Source organism: Urocampus carinirostris, chromosome 12 (assembly GCF_059441175.1).
Source record: "Urocampus carinirostris isolate Australia breed hairy pipefish chromosome 12, RoL_Ucar_1.0, whole genome shotgun sequence".
Classification (NCBI taxonomy): domain Eukaryota; kingdom Metazoa; phylum Chordata; class Actinopteri; order Syngnathiformes; family Syngnathidae; genus Urocampus; species Urocampus carinirostris.
This window is the reverse complement of record NC_142360.1, coordinates 23,277,001-23,292,629: the sequence shown is the minus strand read 5'-3', so window position 1 is coordinate 23,292,629 and position 15,629 is coordinate 23,277,001. Positions and strand designations below refer to the sequence as shown.

The 15,629-nt window shown below is 40.6% G+C and overlaps 2 protein-coding genes across 2 annotated transcripts in view; both read left to right on the top strand.

The window, feature by feature from the left end:
* The window catches only part of LOC148355267 (adhesion G protein-coupled receptor D2), a 169,150-nt gene that overhangs the window by 123,293 nt on the left and 30,228 nt on the right, over positions 1 to 15,629 (top strand). The gene's annotated exons all lie outside the window — the stretch shown is intronic.
* On the top strand, positions 6,561 to 10,504 carry LOC148355268 (uncharacterized). Its single transcript, XM_088349873.1, has 2 exons — positions 6,561 to 7,186; positions 7,986 to 10,504. Exons 1-2 carry the CDS (start codon positions 6,746 to 6,748, stop codon positions 9,981 to 9,983), a joined length of 2,439 nt encoding a protein of 812 aa, XP_088205999.1. The 5' UTR covers positions 6,561 to 6,745; the 3' UTR covers positions 9,984 to 10,504.

Here is a 15,629-nt window from a genome sequence, read left to right as displayed (position 1 = left end):
ATCACCTCTTTCGGGCAGCACGGCGGCGCAGTGGTTAGCGCTTGTGCGGCACAGTTCATGTCATGGGAACCTGTCGTGGGTTCAAATCCAGCTCCAGACTTCTTGTGCGGAGTTTGTATGTTCTCCCCATGCTTGCGTGGGTTTCCTCCGGGCACTCCGGTTTCCTCCCACATTCCAAAGACATGCATTTCAGGTGAATTGGCCGGTCCAAGTTGTCCCTAGGTGTGAATGAGCGAATGAGTTGTCTGTCCCTGTGTGCCCTGCGATTGGCTGGCAACCAGTTCAGGGTTTCCCCTGTGGCCCCGCGACCCTAATGAGGATAAGCGGTACGGCTAATGAGATGAGATGGGAGATGAGATCACCTCTTTCATGATTGCTGAATCGGGGCACCTCTTTTTAAACCCCCGTCAAACCGTCCTGCGAACCTAAGCTTTTGCTAGGCAATCTTCTGCTCTGTTTTCTGTTGCCTGTTACCTGTTGCTGACCTGTTTTTGGACCTGTTTCTGCCCTGCTCTTCCGTCCCGGCCATCGACCGGTTTTACCCTGTTTCCTGCCTGATGCTTGTTGCCGACCTTTTTTCTGGACTCGATTACCGCCATTGCTCCCCTGTCCCGGCTACCGACCAGCTTCCCTGCCACCCACGACTATCTCCACTCGACACGGAAGTGCCACTTCAGCTTTCCTGCCATCTGCTACCCGTGTCCGACGATCATCTGATCGTGGAAGCAAGCATTGCTCTCTATTTCAATAAAACTGAGTTTAACGGACGCTATTGGGTCCTGTCTCTGTTTCTGGCTTGTGACAACCTCATCCAAAACCACAAAAAATGTGACTCCAGTAACTTTAAAGAGTGGTTTAAACAATCACCCATGTATCGATTCATTTAAAATAGGATGAAATAATTATTTTATTGAGAATATCTAAACAATGCTGTTCATAAACATTAGAAGGGCACTTGTCAAATAAAAGTTTCTTCCAACAACACTGAACTTTGTAAAAACTTATTAGCACCCAAAGCTTTTATTCTGGTGAATTGATTGCATGATGTCGGTCACCATGACAATCCCATACCCGTCAAGCTCCACTGCTCCGTGCCCTTACAAACTGTCGTATTTTCCCTAACAAAATACAAAAAAATCTTACACCATTTTTTTTCGAACGTGTTTATTTATGTAGTTTAACATGTTATATTGTACATGTGTTTCATACATATTGTTAATGAACATTTTGTTGTGAGACACTGAGTTGCTCGACATGAATGAGGTTTATTATAAAAAAAAAAAATAAGTAGCTTGGACGTTTACTGTAGAAGGAAAAAATACATGCAAATATAATTAAGTTGAATAATACATTTTCTTATTCAAATTGTTAATTCATTTTCTGCATTAAATTATTGTTGGTAATATATTGATTATAGGGATAACCACAAACCTTTTTTTTTCATGTTCTCCTTTTATATTCCTTTTTTTCTTAACTTCTTTATACAACAATAATGATTCGTAATATAATGCATCAAAGCAAGTGAGCCGTTTGAGAGGCGTCTCTCTTAATGAGTTGAGCCAAAAAAGCCGGTTCTCCAAAAAGAGACGGCCTTCCTTTCACTACTCAACTCGAACTCGTTTGACTTGATTAATTTGCCGTTTGGTGATAGTCGGTGTATAACGGATGGTACTCATAATTGACAAATTTGCGTTTTTCTTGTACGTCGTACACGTCTTAAAATGCATAAAGAACGTACTTTGTACGGCAAAAACGTACAGGTTGACAGGTATGCAATCCCGCTCCCTCGGGCGACCGCGGTCCTACGGACGTGTGTCTAACGTCATCTCTCCCTGACCAGACATAGAACTTTGACATCGTTTTTGAAAGGAAGCTCTGGTGAAGAGTTAACTGTTGGTATTTGTTGCCTCACCACAATGCTTCACTACGCCTTCACGCACTCATTTCCTGGATTTAGGAAGCAGCTTCCTCGATGTGTGGACAAAGATCCGATCTAGAATAGAATAGAATAGAATACACCTTTATTGTCGTTGTTACAAAATGGGTTGAACATCTTGCAACAACGAAATTGGACGTGGCACTCCAGTGTCACATTTAACATTGAGGATAAAAGAAAACAAAGAAGATAAAGGAACAAAGAAGATAAAAGTTATAATTTACAGAATATTTACACAAGTAAGTGTCGGCATGTAGGATGTTACATACAGTTAGGGGATAGTATGAGTGCAATATGCGGTAGTGCAAAAAATAGGCAATGAATGAGCATAGGCATGAATACAATTTTACATCTGTATGAGGTAGTGTGTTTGCAAGAGTTTCAGTTTTTTGTGCGGTGTGTGTTAAGGGTGGTGATGTTGGGGCGGCAGTAGCTCAGGAGGTGGAGCGCTCGTCTTGGGACCAAGGAATCCCAGTTTGAATCCCGGCTTGTCCGTGTTACATGCCGAAGTGTCCTTGGGTAAGACACTGAACCCCTAAATACCCCCAATAAGCAGGTTAGCGTCTTACATGGCTGCAATACAAGGCCGCTATTGGGAAATGTGGAGCACATTGTAAAGCGCTTTGGGAAGTCATTGACTTGAAAAGCGCTATATAAATGCAGATTATTTCATTTCATTTCATTTCTCTGGGGAAGAAACTATCTCTGAGTCTGTTTGTTTTTGTTTTGTGTGACCTGTAGCGTCTGCCGGAAGGCAGCTGGTCAAAGAGGTGGTAGACCGGGGTGAGAAAAGTCCTTGATGATGTTTTCTGCTATGCTGAGGTAGCGAGAGCAGGACATGTCCTCCAGACTGGGTAGAGAGCAACCAATGATTCTCTGGGCTGTGTTGATGATCCTCTGAAGTGTTTTCCTGTCTGCTGCTGTGCACCCAGCATGCCATCTAAGCCATCTACTGCTGATTCATCATACTGAAATCATTCCCGGAGGCTTGATAGCTACAGATGAGCAGCGCCAAGCCCTTTATAATATATTTAAAAAATAAAACATATTTTTATATTTTGGCCCTTGGGGACAATGCATTTGCAAATATATTTTTACATGAGTGCATTAAATGAGCTAATTACCAATTTACTTTACCTGAACCTTTCCAACCAATTAGTAAGGAAATATTCTCATCGGGAAGGGAATAGATCTATTGTGAGCTCAGGGTTACTGTGAATAAACTCGCAAGAACTGCTCTTTTTAAGTTTGTCATCATACACCATAATTACACCTGCCCCAACTTTGCAGCTATGTTTTTGAAGTTGACGTTCTTTTGATTCTTCAGGCAGGAGCATATGCGCGTTCCTTTTCCAGCGTTCAGTATCGGAGCAAAAAAGCTGCTTTCAATAGAACCTCTTATTAGTAGCTGATTATCTTGCTGTGCCTGGCTTATTTCATTGGCTGACTTGAAGTCGCTGAGGCCAGGGGCACACAAGGAAGAAAGGAGTGAAAACTTCCTGAACTTGTTTTTTTTTCATTCCACCTCTATACTTTAGTGCAGTGCTTCTTCACTGGTCTGGCTTCACTACTTTAAATACAAGTCAAAAAAAAAAATCACTTTCGTTCCAGTTGGTAAACATCGCGAAGCTGAAATTTGGATAATTCTTTCAAACTTCCTGCTGTGACTTTTGAATGTTACCTTTTACGTTATCATATGGTTTGTACAGTTTTTAAAGGTATTAATTTTAGGAAAATAGGATGGGAATATTTACCCAAAAAATAAATAAAAAGCCCGTCCCAGCTATCTTCAGGCATTGGGCAGGGGACACACTGAACTGGTTGCAGGGCACACAGGGACAGACAACTCACATGCTCATTCAGACCTAGGGACAATTTGGACCGGCAAATTAACCTGACATGCATAATTTTGGAATGTGGGGGAAACCCAAGTGTCGGAGCAAACCCACACAAGCACGGGGAGAACATGCAAACTCCACACAGGAAGGTTCCATCTCATGAAATCAGAATTCAGCCGCCGTGCTGTTCCTGCTCAACATGTGTAGTCTTATTAGAATAGAATAGAATAGAATAGAATAGAATAGAATAGAATATACCTTTATTGTCATTGTTACAAAATGGGTTGAACATATTGTGACAACGTGGCACTCCAGTATCACATTTAACAGTGAGGATAAAAGAAAACAGAGAAGATAAAGGAACAAAGGAGATAAAGGTTATAATTTACACATCATTTACACAAGAAATGTGGGCATGTAGGATGTTACATACAGTTTTGGGATCGTATTAGTGCAATATGCGGTAGTGCAAAAATAGGCAACATTGTGCAAAGTGAGCATAGGCATGAATACAATTTTACATCTGTATGAGGTAGTGTGTTTGCAAGAGTTTCAGTTTTTTGTGCGGTGTGTGTTAAGGGTGGTAATACTCTGGGGAAGAAACTGGCTCTGAGTCTGTTTGTTTTTGTTTTTTGTGACCTGTAGCGTCTGCTGGAAGGCAGCAGGTCAAAGATGTGGTGGCCGGGGTGAGATAAGTGCTTGATGATGTTTTCTGCTCTGCTGAGGTAGCGAGAGCAGGCAATGTCCTCCAGACTGGGTAGAGAGCAACCAACGATTCTCTGGGCTGTGTTAATAATAATAATAATAATAATAATTTCCCTGTATTGTCATTCTGTGTAACAATGTACACAGAACGAAATGTCGATTGCATCTGACCCGATGCAGCCGCAGCCAAGAGAGGGCGCCGCCGACCACTTTTTAAGTCTTAGGAATGACTCGGCCGGGGCGCGAACCCGAACCTCCCAGTCTCAAAGCGGGCGCCTTACCATCTAGGCTATGACCCTCTGAAGTGTTTTTCTGTCTGCTGCCGTGCACCCAGCATGCCACACCGTAATGCATAATCTATGTCACAATACTTATTGTGCGCTTTACTGCAAAAAAAAAATCACAAAACGAACACGTTCTGAAATGAAAATATTAAAAGTCACTAAAGATAAATCTAAAAACATAAATTAAATTCATCGTTTTTCACACAGATGGGTATTGTTCTTTCTTGTCCGTGTAATCTATCTGCACCATTCGTCCCAGCTGCTCTCAAAGAGCCCAGAAAATATTTTTCCAGTTTGAAATAAATCAGTCAGCAACAGCGTTGGTTGACCCATCAACACAGTGTCCAGTTTTTATTGCAAAGTGCGCGTTGAAAAGGAATTTTTAATCATGTCAGACAATATCCTCCTCAATCAATCCATCGTTGGCGCACACATTTAACATCAACAGAAAAGTAAACATGGAGAAACTATTCCTCTGAATCACAGGATGAAACGTTGCTAAGGGGAATCTAAAGTGGGGTTTGTTTAAAAAAGAGACATGGCAACACAATACTTGCGGAATATAGTTGAACAAAAAAACATAGTGGACAAAATATCCAGTGGGTTTTGAATCGGACAAAAAAACGTTGTTTGGGTTCGGCTTCACTCCAAAAAAATTTATTATGACTTGAGTAGAACTGAACTGATCCCTGACCAACAACTCAGGTAACTGAAAGTGGGGGGATTTGACAACTTCAACTCAAGAAGTGATTCAAAAAGAATCTGATAATATGACCAATTTAATAAAAAGGAGAAACATAAACAGACCTAAGCAAATAGAATTAGAATTGTCTTCATTTTTATCGATCACAACATCGGAATTTTTTTAAAAACACGATTGTACGTGGAGATAAACACGTCAAAGAGACTTAACATAGAACAATAATGTGGGGAGATGTTTCCATGCTGGTGAGAAATAAGCAAAGGCTGCGCCACGTAAAATATAAACCCTATATTTCTAGACATCAGATCCAGGAAACCATACTGTGGAGAATAGCCCTAGATTGTACCCTAGACATAGCTTTTGTGCTGTTGTCATTTGTAGTTGCCACGCTGACGGACCAAATTGCATTCTCTTCTCATTGTTCCCTGAGGATTAAAGGACTTTTCATCGACCTGACACAGATGCGATGATATGGAAAGAGAGGTGTCGCGTTTTTAATAGATAGTTTCCAGGTAAGGTAAGAACCTTATCTGTGGGTGAAAAAATTAAAATGTTGTGAAATATGTTGCAAATTTTGAATGAAGTACTGTCAAACCTCCAGTTTTACTCCTGTTATGAATTATGTGAATAATGCTGGAAAAACATGGACTAATATCTCTCAAAGGGTTTCATTAATGTGTGACACCGAGGTGTTTTGTATTTAGAGCGCAAGTGTTGTAGAAAAGAGCAGCTCGGCGTTTTCTTCAGTGCCTCCACAAAAAAAAAAACAAAGAATAAGACACTCTGTAATTAAAGCTGCAGTGTTTAAAATGCTGCAAAAAAAAGTCACATCTTGTAGTAATTAATCTATAGTAAATTATTTCATACATTAGGCTGGGGTGGCCAAAATAATTTCTATACAAGTAATACTGCCAAATAAGTTTGTAAAGCACTCCTCGTGAACACATCTTGACTAATTCAGTTCCATAACATATGTTTTCATGAGCATTCTCCCCGAGTACCAAAACATAAAAATATGTATTACAGGGATGTGATTTTTCCGCTAATTCGCGGAATTCCGCTTTTTTTATCTCCAAAAATAAAATTTTAAAATTTCCGGTGTTTTAATTGGTAAAAAAAAACGATTTCGTCTCGACAGCATGCCATTTGAGTGTTTCCGTAACTGAAATGAAACGTACTTGCGATTGGTTGAAGTCTCGTGTTGACCAATAAACGCGCTTGTTATAGGAGTGTGCCATTGTTCATTTCTCACACGTTTTTGCCGGGTGTTTAAAGAAAGATGTCCGTGATCGAACGCAAAGATGCTCCGCGAGCTAAAGAAATTGATAAGATTGTAAAAAACAAGTTTCGATGGGACTGGTTGGAGAAGGAATTATCTACGAATGTTGGAAAGAAGACTGTGACGAATTTGTTCAATGACTTTATTCGGAAGATCGATCGTGCCGGGAAAGCACTTTGCATTTGGTGTCATGATACCATCGACTATGGTGGGAGAGGTTTCAAAGCTCTTGAAAGTCACGCAAAGAGCAAAAAACACGTGAAAGAACTCCAGTCAAGAACGACAAATTATTCCATCGCTGGAAGTTTCGGTGCCCAAACGAAAACTCCAAAACTTTACGGCCTCCATCCCTTATTGACATCACAATCGGAAGCGGTAATAAAGAGACGTGATCCACCCCAACAACCTGTACCAGTTGCTGATAGAGTCGTGAATTTTGAGGTAGGTGGTAAACTTTTCAAATTTATTTGACAGTTTTCCCATTTTTTTCGAAAATATTATAACGTAATAAAAATGGCCATAAATATTTAACAATTACAATAATAGATTTTCATGTGTACATTACACCAACACTTTACTGTAGGGCCTATACTTATTGTACTTTCATTTATCAAATACTTGGATACGCTGCTATTAAAGAAATAAATTATTACATTTAAAATATGATTTAGGAAATTTAAAAATATTATTAAGCCTAATAGTAATCAAAACTATTGTCAGTATTTATATTTTTTAAATTAAGTACTTGTATGATATTCTACCATTGATTTTCTTAATGGCCACGATATTATTATGGTACATAATTTACTTAATATTAATAACATGGTTAATCATTGACACAAACTCAAATGAATGCTGCATGTTTGCACTTTTTAGGTTTCAAGATGTTGAGTGTCTTGATGTATGCAGTTACAGAGATGATCTTAGTCGAATGCATGATTGTGTTTTTATCAGAGCTTGCTGCATGAGGTATTTTATGTTTTTGTTATCCATTATGTATTAAGAATGATTGATTAAATGATTTATTGCATGGTAAATATTATTTCCAATGGTTTGTAGCTAATTTTCAACATTTTTTTGTCACCATAATAAATACTCTGACATGTGAATGTGCATGAAAGTTTAGACTAAATCCTTTTTTATTTACTTTGGTCGCATGACATTTTGGATTATAATTCAAATAATTATTTAAATTATTTAATTGTTTACTGATTATTGTTAAATTTCTTTTATTCTTCAGGCAATGCTGTTGGGAGTGCTGGCCGAAAATTCTCTTCCGTTCACCATGGCCCCAAAGCTCATCACACTGTCAAAGGAACTGGCAAGGGATCCAAAAGCTCTGAATGGACTGTCCATGGATAGAACCAGTGCATCCTACAAAACAAAGTATGGCCTTGCCCATACTATGCTTGATGAGACTTTAACAAACTTAAGATCCTCCCACTTTTCAATGAACATTGATGAGTCCACCAGCAACAATCTACACCGTGTCCTGTGTGTTCTCGTCAGCTATTTCTCCCCGTCGACAAAGTCTGTTGTGGTGGAACATTTAGCATCTTTGAGTGTTGTTAAAGTTGACGGCAAATCTCTCTTTGATGAACTCTCAGCCCTCATGACCAAGAACAATATTCCCTGGAGCAATTTGGTGTCTGTGTTGATGGACTCATGTGCAGTGATGCGGGGTTCCAAATCTGGAGTTGAGACGCGTTTGCGAGAGGGACCAGCACCACATCTCCTTGACATAGATGGGGATACCTGCCACCACATCCACAACGCCTCTAAGCATTTTTGCAAGCCATTTGAGTACAAGATTGAAGGACTCCATAATGATCTCTTCAACGATTTCAAGTGGTCAACCGATCTGAAGGAAGCTCTTCAAGAAATTTGCTTTCTGACAGGCATCACCTTCACCATGCCAGAGAGATTTGTCAGCCATCGATGGCTTTCAAACTATAATGTTTCAATGTCCACCTTACGCCTCATGGATGTCTTTACCATCTTCTACTATGCATTTCTTGGCAGAGGAGATAAAGAACTCTATCTTCCCACCATCATGGCCATCTACCACAAGAAGGATCTTTCAAGAGAAGTCAAAGCCAAACTCAAAGACATACAATCAGCTTTAGGCCAAAAGAACATGACTGAGGAAGGAAGGAAGAGGAAGCAGAGGATCTATGAGAAGATATTCTTCACAAGATTGGATACGCTTCTCACCCTCAACCTGTACACAGCAGTTCTGCCCTTGCTGAAGAACTATGTGATCACCTTTGAGACGAAAACGCCAATGATCCACAAGCTGAACGACAAGCAAGTGTCCTTCTTCAAGAAGTTCTTGTCCTGTTTCCTAAAGCCAGAGTCCCTTCAAGGCTGTAAACTGACAGAAATTGAACTGAACAACAAAGCCAACCAACTCCGAGAAAATGATATTTTCTATGGTGGTGTCACCAGCAAACTGATGGATTCTTCTAACAAGTCGTCAGTTGTGTTCAAGTTCAAAGCCAAAGCCAAGGCAGCATATCTGGCATGTGGTCTGTACCTTCAGAAAAAGTTGCCCATGAACAGCAAGCTTCTGAGAGCAGCCTCTGCCATTGACCCACTTGCCAGAGGACACAGCTCAACTTTAAACCAACTGAAGAAGCTGTCGTCGTTGGTCACCAATGTCCTTGATGAGTCAGAGCTGGGGAACTATGATCTCGAGGTGAGAGAATACCAGTTGGACAGTGAGTTGCCAACACCTTTGGACTCAGAGGGGAAGGCAATTGCACTGGATCGTTGGTGGGCCCAAGTCTTTGCTGTTGGAAGATACCCAACCCTGGCCAAGATGGTGAAGGCTCTCATGAGTTGCTTCCATGGGCCGCAAGTAGAGGGGGCTTTTAGTGTCATGGGTGATGTCCTGAACCCCAAAGCATGCAGAATGGACATAGCCACATACAGTTCTATCCAGACTGTAAAATATGCCCTAAGAGCAAGAAATACCACCTCTGTCAGCCATTTTGGAAGGAAAGACATTCTGATGGATCCTGTGCAGTCCATACTGTGCCTAAATCTGAGGACATCCTCCAAAAGGTACAGGGAGGAGAAGGATGCAGAAGCAGCTATGTTGTCTGCAAAACGAACAGAACTTGCTGTGAAACAGGACACCCAAATGAGCAAGGCTGCCTCAAGAAGAACCATCAAAGCTGCACAGAAGCAGGCTAGAAAGACCCATTCCAAAGCAATGAAGTCTAGGAGGAAGTAGTGTTTGGGTCATGTGAATGGATTTAGCTGTGTCCCGACGGATCACCACCTTATCGTGGTGGGGCACTTTGCGCGTCTCCATGACCCCCAGAGCTATGTCGGCGGGAGTCTCGTACTCCTGGTAGGGTTACCCAAGCCGAACAGGTCGAAGGGTAGAGTCCAGACTAAGAGTGATCCCAAAAGCTGGTGGCGGCACGCTTTGAGGCGGTTTCCTACAGACCTGGATCCCGTTAGCCGCCTGCAGTTGTAGAAAGATGCCGGTCGTCTAGGGTCTCCCTTGCCACTGGAACCATCTTCTTTACAATTAAGATAGTGGCGTTGGGGAAATGTTTTTTAATGTGACTGATTTTGAGTTGACTTAAACTGTAATTTTATATGGGATAGTTCAATATACATTGAAAATTTATGCTGTTGTCTTGTCTATTTCTTTGTCATCTGAGTGCATTGAAAGTACTTAAAAAAACCCATGAGCTCCGGGGGGGGGCTTCGCCCCACTTTTCCCCCCACCAGGGCACTGCCCTGGTCCTACCTGGTTTCCCCCCCCCCCCCCCAGCTAGCAATCACCCCCCCCCCCGCTAATTTTCAGATAATTTCACTTTGGTCAAATCACATCCCTGGTATTATTTTTGTTTCATTAAAAATAAAAGTTATCTAAAGGCTTTGGCTCATCTGATCAATAAGTATCAAGCTCCTGGGAAGAATTTTGATATAAATAATCACCACTAAATGTCATGAAATATTTTGATCAGATCTTTGTCCACACATCAATGAGCCCCCACTTCTTCCTGTTGATTTGCTTTCTCTATACAACCATTGAGAATGTGTAGGCGGCCCAGAGTGAAGGAAATCGTGTGATCACATAGACGGAAACATCGGTGATGAAAAATTCATGCACCGTTCTTGCATAACACTTTTTTTTCTGGAATAAAATGTGCTTGTGTTTATAGAAAGCATTGCTTGGATAATGGAGATGTCACAAATGCAAATAAATAAATACATAAATAAATAAATAATTTTAAAAAAAAACGTTTTAGGTAAATGTTTAAGAAAAGTAAATATAATCTGTTGTCTACTAAACATTGTTAAAGACTAAAAACATGCTTTTTTTTCTTATGGAAATTAGTTTCTTTGGAAATGTTCCTTGCTTATGGCAAACCTTGGCTGGAGCCCGGGCTTCCCATTTGAGAGAAATATTTGTTATAAATAAGTTAATGTTGAGAAAAACTATATCCAATGAGTTAAAAAACAGAAGGAAGACCAGGGGAAAAATAGCCTGGCTGTGGTCTTCTTAGGACCCCACTCCTCAGCTGTCACTCAGCTTGCCCCCTGAAGAGTAACACAATAGAGCAGACAGATGGTCCCAAACACACAGCAGCGAGCTTGACTCTATTAAAAGCGCTTTGCCTCGTGCCAGACGCCAACAAGACCTATTTTGTTTCGCCATTGGACGGCTTGTGCCTTTTGTAGTTGCAAGAAACCCTTATGTGTATTTTGGCCACAAAACGGCAATTACGAGTGTGCCTGTGATGTTTCGTTTTGATCCCAATTAGGAGACAATCAAAGGCTACAGAAAAAGTGGAAAACCAAAAATGCTATGACTGATTTGCATAGTGTGGCAGTCGACCAACATGGCAGGTAGATTATTAATAATGAGACAACCATACAACAGTTCCCCTCACCCACTGGACTTCCCAAAGAGCTGTTTGTCACCCTAACTCAGAGGTCAGTCAACTGATTTAATATGGCTCGGGAGACGATGCTTGAGAGAAGCATGAGAAAAAAAGCCGTTAAACAATGATGTGCAGATTCCATATATGTCCACTGGATGTCACCAAAGCCACTCTAAACCACCCACTGCAGTTGTACATGCTGATTACTATTTATCAACCAGAGATTATTTGAGGAAATACCAATCCCAATGTTATTTGATTTAAAAGATTTTAAAGAAATACAATTGCACTCACCTGGATTTCGTAACCTGTATCCCTTAGTGTACCCCCATAAAAACAACATTTTTATTGTACTCATGGCCATCATTGGAATAAATGGCAACATTTTTCTGAACTTTTGAAATAAATGTTATTTATCAAAATATTAAACGTGGGGTGTGTCCTTTGAGGTGTTGTTAAAAAGCTGGAACTACAATATTCATCTCATCTCATCTCATTAGCTGCACCGCTTATCCTCAGTAGGGTCACGGGGGTGCTGGAGCCCATCCCAGCAAACATCGGCAGTGGGCAGGGGACACCCTAAACTGTTTGCCAGCCAATCGCAGGGCACACGGGGACAGACAACTTACTCGCTCAGTCTTACCTTGGGACAATTTGGACCAGCCAATCCACCTGAAATGCATGGCTTTGGAATGTGGGAGGAAACCGGAGTGCCCGGAGGAAACCCACGCAAGCACGGGGAGAACATACAAACTCCGCACACTAAGTCCGGTAGCTGGATTTGAACCCACACAGGAGGTTCCCAAGACCTTAGAACTGTGCCGCACACGCGCTAACCACTGCGCCGCCGTGCTGCCCGAACTACAATATTTTCTCTAATAATTATGTGTTAATATTGCCCAACTGAGTTCAAAGATCCTTTATATATCTCCTTTTAACTTACTTTTGGCCACACTGTTCAGGATGATCGACACATTAGGAAGCAGGAACGGGGGGGTAGGGGGTTTCCAGGTCGTGGAGAAGGATTTTAAACTCGTCCCTGGAATATTTATTAGTGTACCCTGAACATGGTGAAAGTAAGAGAAGACAAAAATACTGTCCAAACGACAACCTAAACCCCCCAAAAGATGAAAAAAGAACAGTTCATTCGTGCGCATCTAAGAAATGCACATACTTGCACACGCTACATACAGTGCTTGACAGTGGCTACAATGATGACTTAAGCCAAAAGATGTCACCAGGGAGTAGAAACGTTCCAAATTTTGTACTGCACCTTTAATTTTCATGCGATAAAACATTACTGAAGTAGCCCTATTTCATTAAGTTTTTCAAGTCAAATTAATCAATTTAGTGCTTGAAAAAAAGGATATAATGCTTTGCTCTTATGTCTCATTAAAGTTTTTATATGTAGATGAACATATTTATATGTATATTTTGAGTGTTTCGAATCCAATTGGATGAAATGGTCCCTTATAAACAAATAGAAGATGAAACATAACGTGTGCAGGTAAATGGAAATGAGAATAAATCGATTGGTTTTGGTCATCTTTTTTTCTCATGTATTGCCAGGGTATCAGATTTAAATTTTCTAATAGCATAAACAAAAAATTAAACACATCAATGAGCGTTTTTTTTTCTCCAGCCCTGCCCATATGCAAATTTTTTCAACCTAATGCGGCCCGCGACTCCAAAAGTTTGGACACCCTCCTCTAACATAATGAAAATGAATGAAGCTGAACTCTGGCCTGCCCTCTGACACGTAGTCCAACGAGGATAGTTTGCAGTATTTTGGTTAGTGGGCGGGACTTTTATGCATCCACGAGGCAAAATGAGGTTTTGGTAGTAGATGATAGTGCCTGACCCCATTCAAAGATCAGGGAGATTAATCCCGACACTGAGAACCTGCTGTAGAGTAGTCATGACAGTTGAACGTGCAGGTTAGACAAATTGGGCAGATGTTTCCATGGTACTGATATACCCTCACAGATGTGGCATCCATAAATCCCATGATACCGTTTCATATTGGTGATATTAGCAAAGAAACAGGTCACCGTAACTTAAATGGTCAGTTTTTGAAAGAAAACTTGTTTTACTCAATCACATAACAATATTCAATATTGATCCCAAGAAATACTGTACCGTGTGTATTGCGTGTGTGCAAAGATCAAAACTAGTTAGTGATACAACTTCTGCCCCTCTGTCTACCCATCCATTCATTATCTGTACCCATTATCCTCAGTAGGGTCGCGGGGGTGCTGGAGCCCATCTCAGCTGTCCTCGGGCAGTGGGCAGGGGACACCCTGAACTGGCTGCCAGCCAGTCACATTGCACACTTTTAAAAGATTTTTCTGACAGAGTTGCCAATCTAAGTAAACAAAGTTTACTTAGATTGGCAATAACTGACGGGGAATGTTGCAGGTTAATTCTGTTTTGTCATTTAGTTTGTTTGTTATTTGTTAAGTTTTGCAAAAAGTACAAAAGTTCAAAATGCCATTGACAAGTTTATTCTGCTTTTTTCCGTTTTTCATACTGAACACATGCAGAGGAGATGGCATAGGATGACAGTTCGTTATTTTTAAAATAATGCATTTTTTTATATCAGGGGTCCCCAACTTTGGCTCAGGACAGCTGGGTTGCCCGCCCCACATTAGCTTTGCTGGATCATTGTGATTTTTGTGTAAAAAAATGTTTTAATGGTTGACTGAGTCCATAAAACTTACAATAACTAACATAGTAAGAACATAGTAATGCCATGAAAAGTTGTTATTTTAGAACTGCATATAAAACTGGCTGCTGTTTTTGCTAATTAAAAACAAAAAGTAGCTCTCAGCTTAATAAAGGCTTGGGAACCCTGCTTTAAACTAACTAACACTCTAACACTGCACATCACCCTGAAAATACCATCCCCACTGTCAAACATGGTGGTGGCAGCATCATGCTCTGTGATAGTGTTTCTTTAACAGGTACTGGGAAGATCTTAAGCGTACTTGGAAAGATGGACAAATGCAGGGCAACTCTTTTAGAAAATCTTTTAAAGTGTGCAACAGACCTAAGAACAGTGCACAGGTTCAACAGGAAAACGACCCTAAACATATGGCAAAATCAAAAATGGAATGGTTGGAAACAAATAATATGAAGGTTTTAAAATTCCCAGTCTCAATCCTATAGACCAATGGAACCTTTTTGACTCAAAGAGCCATAATAGAAAAAATCGTAATACCATTGATTTTAAGACAAATTTCGGTAAAACTGCCAAACCTGCTCTCCAGACAAAGTCACATTTTTTCCACTTAGTGACGTTAGATCACTTGATACAATTTATGAAATAAGAATAACGACAGAGCCTGTGTGCCCATATCAACAAATGAACAAGTTTAAAATGGTCTCCCTCTCGCAATTACTGAAGATCGTTGAGGCTCATTTTCACCTTTATCATTTTTCATAAATTATGGTTTCAAAACAAGGTGCAAGCAGAGTTCTTTAGTAAAAATGTCACAAAATACTGCAAAAAAGGATACTGACATATTTACGTTCGGTGAATACGGTGCGGGACAGAAGTGTGCTTTGTGCGTAGCTCTGCCCATCCCCTTCGTTCACCCAAACAAATTACTCTGTGTGCTTGGCTGGCATTTTCATGTGGGTTTTTACCATAAAGTGTCCCACCAAGGAACCTAAATTGTTTAATGAGCTACCATACAAAAGATTCCTTAACGACGTACATCCAAAACGGGGTCTGTTGGTGTGAGACCTCGACTGTAACCCGCAGTGTCGAGTATGCTTTTTCTATACTGGACCAAACTATTGATATTAATAGCGCTACATCAGCTATGCGCACATAAGACTTGACTAACTTATCATAATTGGGATGCTTCAGATGACATTTGCATAAGTATAGTTTTATCTCCGAGCCATATATACTCTTGAGAAGAGTCATATACAGCTCATGGGTCAAAGGTTCCCGACCCCTGCTGTAGAGC